The sequence below is a fragment of the Thermobia domestica genome, chromosome 3 (assembly GCF_964235325.1).
Source record: "Thermobia domestica chromosome 3, izTheDome1.hap1.1, whole genome shotgun sequence".
NCBI lineage: Eukaryota > Metazoa > Arthropoda > Insecta > Zygentoma > Lepismatidae > Thermobia > Thermobia domestica.
In genome coordinates this window covers 40,271,570-40,288,684 of record NC_137456.1, presented here as the reverse complement: position 1 = coordinate 40,288,684, position 17,115 = coordinate 40,271,570, and the positions used below count along the sequence as shown (strand labels likewise).

The following is a 17,115-nucleotide window of genomic DNA, read 5'->3' as shown; positions in this document are numbered from 1 at the left end:
GTCTTTTCAAAGAAAACGCTAATATCAACAGTCACTTTTTAATTGGCAAGTGGGTGTGTACAGTGGGTTAAATCAAAAATTAGTGTATTAGAGAAATCGCGTTTGAAAGTTCAGACATAAATCCAAAATCCGATTTTGAGAAAATGATTAGCTATTGTAGTTTTTATGTCAAACCCAAAACCGGATTTTTGGATTTATATCTGAACTTTCAAATGCGATTTCTCTAATACACTAACTTTTGACTTAACGCACGCACTTTACACCCCCCCTGCCAATTATTATTCTAAGATCGTTATATTTACATAGGCCTATAGCATATTTCCCAGTATTGTCAGTGTGTGTATATATGTATTATCACCATAGTTGTTACACACGTGTTTGTTGATATTAGTGTTTTGTTGTTTTCTCTGAATAATACGTGAAATTTCTGTGAAGTCTACCATCTTCAACTAGTGTCTGGCAGTCGATAGAAGGAAGATTGGTTGCAGGAATCATCCAATTACGATTCTCACAATAAGTAATGTTATTATTAGCGGTTAACGAAGGATGTGGGAGGAGTGCGGAAAGTTCAAAGATGAGACAAATTAATGGAATAGATCTCAATATGCTAAACAAAATATGGTGAGTATAAAACCACACGCACAGTTTTCGAAAAACCCTCGCACTACCTAGGTATGTTTTTGTAATGCGCACTACCAAGGAGGATCATTTTGCATTCACCTGTTAAGAGCAAATATATCTCACAAAAGAAATAAATTAAAAAATCACAAAAATATACAGTGACGGTGCACGGGATAAGACTAACCACCAAATTTAGAAAAGGCGCGATCCAGCTATTTATTATAATACCATCTAGGAGTGACACTTCTAAATGTGCTATATCTCCTACCAACGGAAGGGGAGGGAGTACTTTGTGCCCAACTTAAAATAGCAAATTCATGAGATGCACTAACGTTTAATCCATAGTAAGGTATATGCTTTAGCTAAACATGTAGAACATTTTTTTTACGATTTTAAAGAAATGATTAGAAGAGTAATTACAAAAAAACATACTGTGGTGGGCACAAAGAACCCCTTGCCCCGTTGGTAGTGCGAGGGTTAAAATATCATGCTGTACGATAACAAGGCCACCTGGTAATATGAAACTCATACTGAAGCATAATCTCGTTGAAATTTTCATTATGACACTAGCAAGGCAATACACAGTATGGTTAATGATATATAGCTCAAAACTATGATTAACTCCTACACTTAAGATTTTTAATTATCATATTTTTGCACAAAAATACTGTACAAAGACAAGACATATTGATCAACTGATAGATCACATCGAGCTGCACAAAATGAGATGTCTGAAGGTACATTCTCATGTGTAGTGCTCGAACAAATACAGAAAAATGAATTTTAATGGCACTAAGAAAACTATGTCGTTCATCGCTAATAATAATCTTTGATAGTTGGTATTCTATTGAAACAGAGTATATATATATTTATAGGATTTGCCCGTAAAGAAGGCAGCAGCGCGCTCCCTGTGGGAGGGGGTGTCTAAGATAAGCAACGCACCGGGCGGCAGTCGCATCCGAGTTCTCACGCAGAGAGGATCACGCGTGGCGTGAAATCTGTTTCCTGAGTTTTCTTGTCACTCCGGGACGAATCGTCAACGCCGTTTTCTACACACACACACACACACAAAAAGTCCCTGCACGCCTGCAGAGCCGTCAAACGGAAACGACTGGAGATTGTCGATCGCTGGAAGCTCCACCATGACAACGCTCCAGCTCACACCACCTTCGTTCTGACCGTCTACCTCGTCCAGGGTTTGCAACCTTGCCGCATCCACCGTACGGCTCCGATATGAGCCCACCAGACTATTTTCTGTTCCCAAAGCTCAACAGAAACCTGAAGGATTACAGTTTCGACAATGTTCCCGCCATCCAACGGGCGCTTCCAGAGTATCTGAAAGAGGTTACGGCAACACTTCCATGGGGCCTTTGCAGCGTGAAAATTGCGTTGGCAGCGGTCTATCGACGCCCAAGAAAACTATTTTGAAAAATTTTGACAATATGTACCGATCGGATCAATAAATTCTTTTTGCCAGACCCATTCTCATTACTTTATGGACAAACCCTGCATGTACTGTAAAAAAGCCTTTAAGTAGCAAAATGTATTAACTGCTGTTTGTTCTTTTCTAACAGTGATGCACATATTGCTTGTAAGTAAGTGGTTGTTAAGCTAACTAATGTATACTTTCACACAATTCAGTAATATGGATATTTTAGTTTACTTAGGTAAAAATGTTTGCTACAATCCAATAACTTAATATGAGAATAATAATAATAATAATAAAGTTGTTCTTTACCTGATGGGTTTCCCCCTAATTTCACTCATAATATTTCCTTCACCTCCCAGGTATTCGTAGCATAAACTCAGGAAATTGTAGATAACAAAAGCTAAGGAAGAGAAAAAGAACATTAAATTATTATTATTATTTAAGTTTTAGCACAACAGAATGAGCATTAAGTTGTATGCCACAATACCAAGTTAATACACGAATATACTCACAAATTAAAATATTTACAGATAACAGAAAGAACTCAAATTTTGCATAACGCAATCATTATGGCCAGTGGCGGAACTAGTCCGGGGCCGGGGGTTTAGGCCCTTAGTTTTGTATTTTTTTGAGTGACAAAAATAATTTAAGCTATCATTTATATATATTTTTTTAAGTTTAAAGTAAACTCACGATATACCTGTCATAGTCTGAGTTCTAGCTGCCCCCCCCCCAGTTTTTACCTTCTAGATCCACCACTGATTATGGCCATTATATCTTAGACTGATTAATTTTCCTTGATATTCTACCCCCGTTACGGACATGATCTACTATTTATGTAGATTCGAAACACAGCAAAATTGCAGGCTGCATAAACAATAACGCTAAATCGCCTCGTATAGAAGAATACCTTCCCCATCACTCTATTTTGCCTCCAAGAAAACCATATCACAAGAGCACGTCATAGACTTGGAATCGTCATTATTATCAGACTAAAGTTTAGCCGATATCTATCCTCTTCCGTAATACATGCTGGGATAGCTTATGCACAGCAAGAATCTTCCAGTTTTCGCTACAGGTGTTTCATATAAAACAAGTAAGTAGAAAATTTCACTAAGATGTATAATACGAGATCTCCCTCCATGTTAAATGCGGGAACGTAAAATCGAAGTTATACTGTATTTAAATTTGTCTTCGAAGATGGAACAATTCCATACTCAATGGGTTTTGCTAAGAATATGTAATATTTACTCCGAACTGAACCATCAGCAAACAAGTCTTCAAGAAGTACAGCATGACATAATCACAAAATGAGCGTGTTGTTTTGCTCTACTAATTTTACGTATTCAACGCACACTAAACTCTACTTTCATGCCCACCATTTACCATTAAATTTAGTATGATGCAACTATTTCTATCTACAGTTTCCTTAATATAAATATATATAAAGTACTGTATAATAGTTATTTCTATCAACTTTTCCGAACTCTTAAAGTTAACCGGTAGAATGTTATAGCATTTGACGAAAGTCTAGTACGTTCGTCTCTCTGTGTGTGATTGTTAGTAAGTTTTGGGTTCACATTTTCCATTTCACTGTTTTATATAATAATATATGAAGTCCAGAAACACATATAATTTGTACATATGGTGAACAAACATGAAAATCGCGTAACTAACCACGGTGATCCCAAGTCTCTTTCTTTTAAACCAAGAATTCTCAACTGGCAAGCGTACCGTATTGAAATTCGGAAAAGAGAGAGCGAAGACAGGGGAAGGGTTTGGGAAGCCAAAACCATGTCATCTTTATCTTTTTTGGGTAAGGAAAGTGGATGGAGGTGATTTCTCAAAAGACAGACAGACAACTGCCATATTGGTGATGGATCATTTGAAGTAGTTTGAAGTCCTATTTATATATTATCCATTGTGTCATCATATGGGTGGTGGAATCGTAAGGTATGAGGTACTACTGTGAAATGAGATAAAAACACGTAGAAATAAGAATGATCAGACAAAGTGTTGTTACGAAAACATCGAATATTCTGTGTTAGCTAGACAATTGTTATTGTTGATATGAATGTTTAGAATGAGTTAATTGAGTTTCCGTAGTTTTAAAGTGTACTTAAGCATAACTCTGTGACAAGTAAATGTCATGCATTCGTGGAGTATTATAGCCACTCAAGAGAAATATGTACGTATTGAGACGCCCAGGTTTAAGGCATAGTTTAGTGTGACACTGTTCTAGCTGGCCCTAAGTACATCTATGTAGATTATTGTTCTTTATCGATAATTTAAGTGCAATGCCCGCCGTAATAACACCTGGGGTCACTCCAAGGGAGGTGCTTTGGGCTTGCCCATCCTTTAAAACTCGCACTAGAGTACTTGGGAGTTCCGAGAATTTTTACGAAAATAAATACCGTACGTAATATTACTATTGCTTGAACTGATCTAGGGTTCTCAATCCCGTCCACGAGTCTACCGAAAATAAATAAATAAATAAAAATCATTGGTTTAGATCAGTAATACCTAGCCTGAAGTAAGTGTACCTTGTGGATATTCGCTAGACCGTTCATGAGCCCAAGGAATGTCAGTGAAAGGATTAATTCGTCTAGAGAGAATGAAAACTTATCTACACTTCAGCTAACTTCTGATTTTAGATACTAACTGAAAAAAGACGAAACGAAATATTTCAGTTTAACGTTCCACGATTATGCCCTTTAAGCTAAGGAAGACTATGATTAAAGCAAGTCAATGATGACAGAAGGAAGGAAGCGGGAGTACCCGATGTTGTCCACCACAAACTTATTTGGTCGGGGATCGAACCAGGGACACCATGCACCAGAGGTAAGCGCTCTATCACTGAGCCCCGTGCCCCTGATACTTTCTTTGATTCGAATATAGTTAGGTTCTCAGTTCACGCAAAAGCACAAGTCACATAATTTTTTTACCCCATAAAAGTTTAAATTCTGTATTAGATATACGGTTGAACTCGGTGACGATGCCAGCTTTAATTTCTTTGGGATCAAGCAGAGGGAAAGAGACAATTTGGGGGGTATATTTTTATATACCGAAAAATAAGTTTTATATTACTTAACATAATTAAATACAACATGCCTAGGGGGAAGTAGACGAATCCAATCGGAGAGCAGCGTCCGATCATTTTGGCCCCCCTCTAGGATGGTCACCGGTTGAACTGCCTCAAAACTCGCTACAGACCTGCCTAGAGTCAAACCTACTAAAGCGATTCGGGCTAATATATTTAGTAATATTTGAAGGATTAATTGATTGGGAGATTAATAGCGATATCTGAGCCAGAATAAAGGCCATACTATCTTGCTTTAAAGAACTGAGTAAGTTAAAGGAAACAACTAGAGATTTTTTTTAAAAAAAGGAATAAGTTGAAAAAGTGGTAACAAAAATTTAAAACATGTAGAAGAGCAAAAATAAGTCAAATAAAACTCAGAGCAATAACAATAAACAAAGAAAAACGTTAAAAGAAAATAAAACAAGGATAATACAAAGAGCACGTAACAACTGAACTAGTACGCAATAAAAGCCTTGGAGAATGTGAGTAAGATTCAGGTGCAGAAGAAAAGCCAGAACACGATTAACAGAAGTTACATCATCTCCGAAGAGTAGTAGGCAGTCGCGCGACGTTTTCTGAGATCTCAATATTTAGAATGCTAGAAGAAATGATTCCATGTTAGCGTATACCTAGGTAATAGGTGCGTGTCGTTTTCAGTTCGACCCTTGGTGGGAGCACAAAATTTGGTAATTGGTTGATTAGATTTTTTTTTTTAGTTTAGCGGCCGTTTCAGCAGCGAGGCTACAGGAGACGTGGACCTACAGTGTAGTGTGGGATCCGAAACACATGAGCTCCCACCAGAAATCGAGCTCTGGTCTCCCATGTCAAGGGCAAGTTAACTGCTTAGCCACGCTACTTTATTTTTATACTACCGAAATTCACAATATCGGCGACAGCACTGTGTGAGGGGCTGCAGTGGCTCAGTGGTACAAAGTTTACCTCTGGTGCGTGGGGTCCCTGGTTCGACCCCAGCTCGTGCCAAGTGAACTATATGGTGGACAAACACCGTGTGCGTGGGTTTTCTCGGAGTTCTTCAATTTTCTCCCACTTTATTCATTCCACCATTCTGTTTATTTCTCATCATCACCACCTCCTTTAGCCTTGCCGGCATAATCGTGGGACGTAAAACTGAAAGATTTCATTTCATTTCAGAACTGATGTGTGCTGGCCACACACTAAGCTGGTTATAGCCCTTCATGGACTGTAGCGCCGTTAAAAAAAAAAAAAAAAAAAACATAAGGAATTGTCACGCTACGCAAAGACCGGTACGAATATTTTCTCCTAGTTGCGTATTATGTATACATTTATTACCAAATTAGATTCTATGACAGCATTCATAGAATAAGTTAGTTTCATCATATGACTGTTCCGTGTTGCTATAAACTAACAAAGCATTCACGTTTCAACTTTTCGCGTGGTCGATTTCTGTCATTAGTTCCGCCACATAAAAATGATACAATTTCAGTCGCACACTCATAGCTTTACTTATACAGCCATATATAGGAAGCTCGTCACAAGCACATGGCATACGTTTAAAAGATTATGGAGATATTACATACTAAATGTTAATACGTTAATAATGTTAATAAAATGGCATAATGGTGAGCAGCCAAAATCACTGACTTCTATCCACAAGTCATAAAGCAATCGAAACATAATGTCAGCGGTCTGGCGAAACACTTCCGCATCTCAACAGTTCAATTCATCAGAATAAATATCAGCTGCACAACCACTTGTGTACTACAAAATTTTGCACTCACACCCAAAACTATAAACTTTTCGTAAGTGCTTCCGGCATCTTGGCCTACGCTTTCTGTTTTAATTATTTTGTATGTAAAATGGGTCTTCATTCCTTGTTTATTTTCTACTAATATTTTGATTCGTATAATGAAGGAAAATAATTATATTACCTCATCATTTGAAATTGACTCCTAGATTTAAAGTAACTGAAGGGTTTTCTGTAATAACAAGACAATTGGAATTTCCGTTAGAGTACCTAAATAAAATTTATGCTAACTTCATTTTCCTTGATACTGTATACAAGAAACTGCTCATGTATCATCATACACTGCACTTAATCATATATGAGTCATTTCGTTTGAGTGATGAGGAGGAAAGAACATTAATCTTACTCAGGCGAATATTAATCAAATTTGGTTCCATATAAATGAATGAATGAATCATATAAATGTGTATTATAAAAAGGGTGGAGGTATTAAAATACTTCACAAAATCCTATTCTCCCCTTGCAAAGAATGGACATTTCAGTTAAATTAATAAAACACACACACACACACACAGACTGATCAAAGCCTACATACATTAAAAAGACTTGTGTTAACAGTTTCGGCAAAGCATTATTTCCTTTATCAGACACGTTATGACAATACAATCCAAGACAAAATATTTTTAATATATTTAGTGCTTTGGTCAGTGTGTGTTTTATTAATATATATGTAAAATGTTTGTTTGATATAAGGGAAATGACTTCCCACCGTATCAAGATATGCCAGATAACAATAAGTAAAAAGAAGGTTCTTGATGTAACTGGCAGTTGCCCCGTGTAGTGTAGTGCCTTTGAAGAAGAGAGATCGGGGAATGGATTCCAAGTGGGGACACTCGGTCGAAAAAGCATAGAAACTTTTTAGGCTAGCCATCCTGAGTGAGGCTTTTCTCATTTACACTAGGCAAATTCCAGGATGGTACCTCACATAATTGTCCCAGGTCGCCTTCTTCCTTCCCAATTCCCCGGGCAGTGTGATCACCGAGGGACGTTATCCCTTATACGTGACGGGCTAACATGGCTTTAGATGCCCAAAGTCCATTCTAATTCCTAAGCCTTGATGTAACTAGTATCAACTTAATTATAACACTCTCAAGTTAATGTAAATCCCCAGCTTAAAAATTACGAAGAACTGTTTGAAATAAACTCTTTACATCACACCATGGAGTGGCGTCTTCAGAATATTACGATCTTTCAACGAAGGTCAAAATCAGAAATGATGCATCTTGCCAGTGGCGTAGCACACTTTTGCGCCCCCCCCCCCGCAAAGTATAGAGAAGGGGCCCTAGTTGTAAAGCCGACAGAAGTAAGGTTGAAGTTCTACTTCTTTAAATCTTTATTCATCGCAAGACTTCGGGGCCATCTATACCTCGGGCCCCCCCGCACTGCGGGGGTTACGGGGGCAGCTGCTACGCCACTGCATCTTGCACATATAAATATATACACACAAACACAATGATGGTACACATAAAAGTGAAACTTTGTTTTTAATTCACAGGAAACCTTGCATTAAATTATCTAATTTACAGATTAATACTTTTGTACGAAAAGAGGAATTATACAAAATTCCAAGAGGGCGAGGAAGCTCAGATTTATTACCGGGGCGAAATCTTTACTATACATACACAAAAGACCTTTATCGTTGTGCTAATTAAGGCAATGAAGCCGTATTATGGTAACTTCGTTGTTGGTGTACCGCATGGAGCAGGTCTCGGTTCACTTTTCCTCCAAGAGAGCATTTAAAAAAAGAAGCAGAGAAAAAATGCTCACTACAAAAATCACAACAAGATACTGCACGGATGTATCTTTTCTCTCCTACCATCACCCTTCCATTTTAGGACAGTGTACATGCAAAGGGTGTTGTAGCTAATAATAAACTTGGTTCCATGACAGCCACTTCAAAAGGAAGATACAAACGGAAGGGTACGCTAAATAAAAACAAACGAGAACACTTTGAGCGGCTTCTTAACATGTTGAATCAAATTTTCCCATCTGTCGCTTTAAATGACTTGCTTATTTCAGTTTTTAAATAAAAAACAGTTCGACAGTCTGCTGTGTAAGGGTCACTTCTTTTCTTTAATTTCTTTGTCCTACTTACCATAAGTCATTTCAATTACCAAAAATCGAAATGAGAACAAAGTTAAAGAGAGGTTAGCATTGTAGTTAGTGGCTATCGCTGCAGTTAATTCAAGAATGTAAAAGTGACTAATCAAGCCAATAATCTCGACTAAAGAGCACTATCTAACACTCATCAGTTCACGAGACGTGCTTGTACACGCGACTTACAAGAAAGGATATCGATAAATAAAATGAAATGTTTAGTTTAACGTCCCACAATTATCCACCGAGGCTGAGAGAGCTACAGCTCACAGATGACGAGAAGAACCGTAGCAGAAGTAGTGTGACGTAGGTATGGGCTCGCCCACTTTTCGCACGGGGGTTTCAAATGACACCACAGAATAGCACACAGATAACTACCGTGAGTAGCAGACGACTTCTTAGTATAGACCACACCTCAAAAACCGAAAATGGACTTGACCGTGTCGTTGACCTTTCCCCGCTACCCCTGTTTTAGGGTTCTTCACGTCATCTGTGAGCTGTAAGGAGACTGTGATGATGAGGAATGAATGAAAAAATGAAATAAAGAAAGTGGGAGGAAACGGGAGAACACCGAGAAAACTCACACACACGGTGTTTGTCCACCACAAGGCTTACTTGGTGCGAGCTGGGATCGAACCAGGGATCACACGCACTAGAGGTGAACACTACCATTGAGCCACCGCGGCCCCATTAAGGACATCGGTAAAGACATTCCAAATGTCAGATTTAGTCCCTTAATTTTATGCCTTAAGAAGTATCACCGAGAAATCTAAATCTATACTATTCTGTGGCAAGCCAATCCAGTTTGGTCTGTAATTATCCTCCCATCTCTTTCTAGTCTTCCCAAAGGTCTCTTTCCTGCAAACAAGACCAATGTACTTCACGTCATATGCGCTAAATTGCATATATGAGCGATGTATTTCCCTCAAGCATGGGTCATTCAATGCAAAATTTGAAGGTTTCATAATAGTACCATGTCGCGGAAATTTGATCAGTGTGATTCAATTACCAATGGATAGCTTGACAAATTTTGCGACATACCATAAAGGATATAGCAATGAAAGATACTGAGAAATCAGATATGCAAGATGTTACAATAAATGTAATCAAACGTTCATTATTGATCGTAAGAAAATAAATGAGATATAATACCAATGTAAAGATAATATTTCTGAATGGTATAGAGTTATTGCATATTTACGATAACAACATTTTACCCCTTGCACTGAAATGACGAGTCTAGCTCGTCATGGCCTCCCGGTGCCAAATCGCACAATGACGAGCTACATTCGTCAGAAAATTTAAACCATTGTAGCATCACGTAGGGTTACTATATTGATGTTTTGAAAGTTATATAATGATAAACCATCTATAATATACTTTTTCATTGAAAAAATTACAAAGAAAAATAAATGGCAGATAGGGGCAGGAAATTCAGAAAGTAAATCGTAGTGGAGGGATTAAGGGCCGCCTAGCATTCAACTTCAGCGTTGATCCATTTTTCTTCAACACACGGAAACATTTTGTCATACACTGTTTACTAATTTCGCTGTAACTATAACCAATGTCGGAAAGTTCACAAAATGCAGTCCTCCCAAATGCTGTAATTTTCAGCGACCTACGACCGCTCCATGCACGTCAACATACAACATTATCGAGCTACCCACAATAACCTTGCGTGTTGCTACTTAGCCCTCGAATTTGTTACCATAAACCTGACACAACCTTTTGTAGCACAAAATTTGGTTGGATATCTCTCGACAGGTTATGCACGCTATGGATTAAGAGCCAATACTTCTAAAAAGCAAGTTCTACAAGCATGTCAGCTTGAACAAAGTATGATTTCAACATTCTGCTCTCGAAAATGTTAATGCAGAACTTACTTGATGTTAGATTTTAAAAATCAACTCCCTTCTATAAAGGTAACCAATAAAGTTTTGTCATTTTTGTATGGAGGTTTGTGTTTCACTGGCCCTCACACCGTGAGTTGACTGTGAATGGAGATAAGGTCAGTTGTTGGTGTGGGTATATCCAACATACTACTTGGTTGTGGCAGTTCAGTTACATCGTGAACTTGCGTAAAGACAGAATGAACATGGGACCTTCATAGAGCGCTATACGGGCGTGTATGCTGTACGACTTCAAACTGGGGTCAAACACCACTGCAGCGGGGCGGAAGATATGCCGGCCTTTGGTGACAGTGTTGTGACTACGCGGACACTGCAGCGGTGATTTAACAAGTTTAAGGATAATGACGAAATATTCGAAGACGCACCACGTGACGGAAGACCAACACATGTACGAAATGAAGATCTTCAGGCAGCAATTGAGGCGAACAGTGGTCAGACATGTAAGGAACTGGGACTATAATTCAGTGTGAGTGGAAAAACCATTCGGCAGCACTTCCATCAACTTGGGAGGCACTGCAAGTTGGGTCGATGGGTTCCACATGATTCGACTCCGGGCCAAAAGGCAATGCGAGCAGACACCTGTGTTTCTTTGCTGCCTCGTCTGAGGGAGGAACCATTTCTGGATAGGGTGTTGACATGTGATGAGAAGTGGGTCCTGTACGAAGCTCCACGGCGCCATCATCATTAGTTAGCATCCCATGAACTGGTTCGAAAATAGCCGAAACCAGCACCGCACCAGAAGGTCCTCCTCTGTGTTTGGTGGACTGCTCGCGGCATCGTGTATCAGGAACTTCTACCAGTTCGTCAGGGCATCAATGCAACTGTGTACTGTCAGTAGGGCTAGTTGAGCCGTGTTAAAAGAAAAAATTAAAACTCTGGAGCCAGCACTTATGAATCGCAAACGAGTCCTCCTGTTACAGGACAACGCTAAGCCCCACGTAGATAGGACGACCCGAGAAACCATTCTATGCCTTGGATGGGAAACTATTGCATCCGCCATACTCCCCAGATATTGCACCATCCGATTATCACCTGTTCCATTCCTTGGACAATCACCTTAGACGACGCCAGTTCAAATCCCTAGTAGAGGTGCAAAATGCACTTGATACCTTCTTCGCTTCACGTCCCACCAAGTTCTACAGCGATGGAATCTATGGCCTTCCAGAACGTTGGCAAAATGTCGTCGATGCTGATGGGGACTATTTTTTATCTTCCAGGTACGTCCTAGGTGACATATCTATGTTCGAAGGTGGTGAATGAAAAAGCGACAGAACTTTCTTAGTTATCTTTATATAAAACTCTAAAAGAGTGATTTCATAAGTAACTGTATTTGCGCATAGACAATTGAAAATAAAAGGCATTAACTGCATGCGTAAATTCCAATTGAAACTGGTCTGATAACGATATTTTAAAAGAAGTAGAGTATATTTTAGAATTGGAATCATGGATGATTCAAAACGTTTGTATAACAGTAACTATCACTGTATGACTCTTACGCATCAACCTCAACATTTTTATTTTAGATTAAGAAACATTTATGAAAAGGAAACCTGCATGAAATATGCATACTGTCTCTATATATACAGTATATCCGCTATTACTTCCTTCACCTAAGTCACAGTACATTAATTTATTAAACTGCATAGAGATGCATTGTAGGCACATATTATTCAAGAATGTTTATTTTATGCACATAATATCCAATGCACTAGAAACGCGTGTAAAATTAACCCATGTGAAACATATGGCATAAATTACTCTGTACTTTTATACATATTTTTATGATTGCCTTATATGATGGATGTGAATCATAGTGCTTCAAAGATATCATGATGGACACTATAGTAATTACACAGAGAAAATAAATCATGAGTCCATTACTGCAGTACAAGAGAAATGATTGCGAATTCTGCTACTTGAGCTTAAAAAACTAAAACCTAACTGTATGGCCTATGGAACCCGGAGGTTCAATGCCAGGTTCACAATAGCTCTCCACTGACTTATATCTTTAGCCAAGTGGATCCAGTTTCTACTTTGTATTCATATTTCTGCGAGATCAATTTTAATATTGTCCTCCAATCTGCGCCTAGCTCTTCCTAATGGTCGTTTTCCGATTGGTCTTCTAGTTGAGACTTTGAAAGCGTTCCTACTTTCTTCCATTCAGGATTCACGACCTGTCCACCTGAGAATCCTAGATTTGATGACCCTAACAATATTTGGTAAACCGTATAAATTATGTAGTTCCTCGTTATGAAGTTTCCACCATTCCCCATTCCCGTTCCCCTTGGGTCATAATATTCGTCTCAGAATTTTGTTCTCAAATACTTCGTCTACGTTCTTCCCTCAGAGTAAGCGACCATGTTTCGCAACTATACAGAACAACAGACATTATCGTTTTATATATTTTAAGTTTCAAATTCCTCGACAGAATTCGCGACGACAAGAGATTTTGAACTGAATAAATTTGAGTTTAAAACAAAACAAAATCTTCTCTAAAACTCTACTCTATCGCTGGCTCCCACTCCCCTAAGAAGTCGAGAGACCGATTGATCTGTTTCTTAAATTCTTAAACGATCTTTTAACTATTAACTCTCCGTCTGTTTCAAGGGGAAATGTCCGTCTCTTTGGTACCTGCACCCTTTCTCTCTTTTAGGTTACACGCAGGTTGAAAGGAAGTGATTTATTCGATTTCTTAAAAAAAAAAAAAAAAAAATCTCAATAACTCAATTCACTTAAGTAAATACTGTACAGACTTCTATCGTGTACAGCAGTGAAAAATGAGACATCACGAACATCTAAACTGGGTCACTTTTCGAAAACTTTGTTTGAATCTAATCCAAATAACTGTTTCATTTGGATAGGTTTCTAGATGTACTATACAGTATATTTTTCTGTTTCTGATCATTAGTAAATGAGTCTACGGGGGGGGGGGGGGGAGGAAGTAATTTTCTCTGCTCACCATTAAGAAAATCAAATTCAAAACACGTTGAGCAAGATTCTTAGGCTATCTGACAACTAGTGTATGCCTATTGTGTGTCACTCTGATTAGCGATTCCTCCCTTTGAAAGTGATTATTTTCAGTGTACTGTCTGAAGACTAACTGAAGCCAAATTGGCACAGGAAAAATTGATCTAGTTTACGTCCCTCTCTCTCTCTCTCTCTCTCTCTGGGTGTGTGTGTGTCTCTCTCTTTCTCTCTACAACTGTCATTTTATGTATCTGCACCAATTTGTTCCATCATTATCAATAAAATGCATCGTAATTGCAACTGTTTGTCACAATGTCTTCCATCAACAATCGATTTTCTGCAGGACAGTTGCTCCGGAAAATAAAATTACACGTAGGTTTTGATCGTCAACCTGCATTAATTTCGGAGAACGCTGTTAATACGGAAATAGAAAGACCTGCATCATAATTGCCTCCTCTTTTAAAACACATCTAACAGAGCAAGGCCACACCCCAGTGAATAGAACTCCTACTCATTTGATAATCGTACTAATGACTCAAAACCGCATTGATTTTTACAGTCTTTCTGTGCTGAAGCATTTCAAGTAAGGATGTACCGATACCACTTTTTCACCGAGGCCGATACTTTTGGACACATTTTTTATATATCATCAGGAATTTTCATAATAATGAAATGATCGATATTGTAACAGGGCATATTAGATATAAGGCCAAAATTTGGCATACAAAGAAACAGTAGAATTTCATATTAGGTTCCACACACCAAATATATTTCATCTAAATTTAATCCAGTTCACATAAAATGAACTAAAAAGCAGCAAATACTTATATAGTGTAAACTTAATTCTAAGGGTCAGTGATTGATATTTTGAGTGATAAGGTACTTTGATAGTTACATTGTATTTACTAGTCTTTATTACATACATATAATGCAAACGGATATTATGGTTACAAATTTTTATTGTTTACAAAATTGTGTGCTGAACCAGGTGTTGCTGTGTACACCATAAAAAATAAGAGGGTTATATAAGCGAAGTCGAAAACGATAAAACTATTTATTAACTTTAGAACTAATTATTTTTAACCAGTAAGTAGGAGATGTCAAAGTGAGCGTCTTGTGAGTTTCTTCCATAGCATTTTTTTTTTCTGAATCGAAACCTCTGTATCGTTTTGGATTCAAATTACGGGTCTGCAATCCTGACCATGGGCGCCTGAAGGGAGGGGGCAGGGTGGGACGAAAATGTATACCACGCATATTAAACACCAGAGGTAATATAGCTACCATGGAATCCCCCCCCTAGAAAATTTTCTTCAGGTGCCCATGATCCTGACTGAGGACCTTGGCTTTTCCTCACCGCTATTTTGGCATCGAGGAACCAAAAATATCAGTTGAGTACGAGTAGTGCAAATCAAAGGCGTACACATGTTTAAAGAAATCGATTTACAATTGATAATAATTTAGATCAACTTTAAGTTTAAAAGAAACCGATGAAATATGTGTCACTGTTAATATGAAACAAATTGAAAATAGTTCGGAAAATGTATCGATAAATATCGGTGTCCATTTGCCGATACCAATACTCCCAAAAGTGGCCGATATCACCAATACCAATATATTGGTACATTACTGATTTCAAGAAATCTTAATTTACCTGTAACAATTGTACTATCGAACCAGATGCTTCAAAATGCTGCATCTTTTTTTCTAAGTCGGCATTGTCTGGCAACTGAGCTAAGAAATACAAAGAACGACGCACAGTTGTGCAAGCAAATTATACTCTTCTGAAATGCATAAATTATCTGATGAAATGGGATCTTTGAACATTTTTTTTTTTTCTGGAAATAAGCTTTCATAAATGTTATTCATATCGAATAAAATATTTCAAATCTACATTTATATATGTACTACTTTTGTTAGCCAATGAAATTTTGGTTTATCAGTTGTGCCCTGCAGGCTGGTTACGAGGCTGTGATAGTGTCCTCATCTCATGTGAGAAAGTCCCTGATTCGATGCCAAGCCATGTAAGTTTGTGTGGTTGACCAAATCGTGTCCTCGTTTTTTCTCGTGGTTCTATTGTTGATACCACATTATCATTCGACCAATTCTTTTGTAATCTTTAAGGTGGATCACCACCCGGAAGTCAGTACATATTTTAGCTCATTCCCTTAACCACTGCGTAATGAAACGTTACATATCATAAATATTGTACTATAAGATAAAGTTCTGTTTCAGCTACAACACACGACATTGATTCATTTGGTTGTGTCTTCTGATGTCGAAAAAGGTAACAAATAACACAAAATATTTGATTCGTTTTACAATAAGCACACAAGATGGCACTTGATGTTAGATCTTACTAGAAGTGCTCAATTTTATGAAATGTTTATTTGAATGTATAAAGTACTTTAAAGTAACGATCTTATTACAAAATAGATACATTGTTTGACCGTTTATCATATTTTATTTAAATATTATTTTACATTTAAGGAAATAGATTTTGAGAAGAAACTTGTGCAGAAAGCCATAACGCGTTGTTGCCGAATTCGTACGTTTAATTCCTGGATTCTAGCGTTGCAGTTCGAGAAGCGGAACTTAGCTGTGACTTGCGGTAAGGGTCGAAAACTAATTTCTCCAGTAACTATCCAAGCAGAATTCCATGATTACTTCCTTTATTATCTGGTATCAGTAAACACTCGACACTACCTGACAACGCCGCACTATTCAAGCAGCGTTTAACATAGCACCGAGAACACCTAGTGATCCACCTTAACCTAAAAAGTTACCATGGAACGTTAAATTAATTTCGTGTTTTTTAAGAAGGCCGCTGTTAACTGCACACGAATAATAATGGAAGGTCTGTTGGTGTAAAGGGAGTGAACGGGAAAAACTTTAGAAAATATATCAAGCACGATAATATCCATAATTATGTATGATCAAACTATAGATTACCACATAATAAGTAAGTACCCTACCATTACCTCTCCATCATACACGGTGGCCCAAAAGCAGGTATACAGTCCCGTACTGATCGGCTCATGACATTTTACATCATTTACTTATTGTTATCCACACAGGTATTGACTTAGTTTCTTCCTTATCTATTCTTCATTTCTTTTCACTTATACCTTAAGCTCGGAACAAACCAAAGCAAATAAATTCCTTACCTTAATAAATTAAAATACCATACTTGATCGATGAAGGTCTGTATACCTACTTTTGGGCC

General features: G+C 37.9%; 1 protein-coding gene across 3 annotated transcripts in view; it reads right to left on the bottom strand.

Annotated features, from left to right (window-relative positions):
- The window catches only part of Tmep (Transmembrane endosomal protein), a 243,050-nt gene that overhangs the window by 54,774 nt on the left and 171,161 nt on the right, over positions 1-17,115 (bottom strand). For all 3 annotated transcript variants that reach the window (XM_081750698.1, XM_081750696.1, XM_081750699.1), the window contains exon 4: positions 2,360-2,450. In XM_081750698.1, the coding sequence (XP_081606824.1) occupies positions 2,360-2,450 (91 nt within the window). The remainder of the gene's footprint in view (positions 1-2,359; positions 2,451-17,115) is intronic.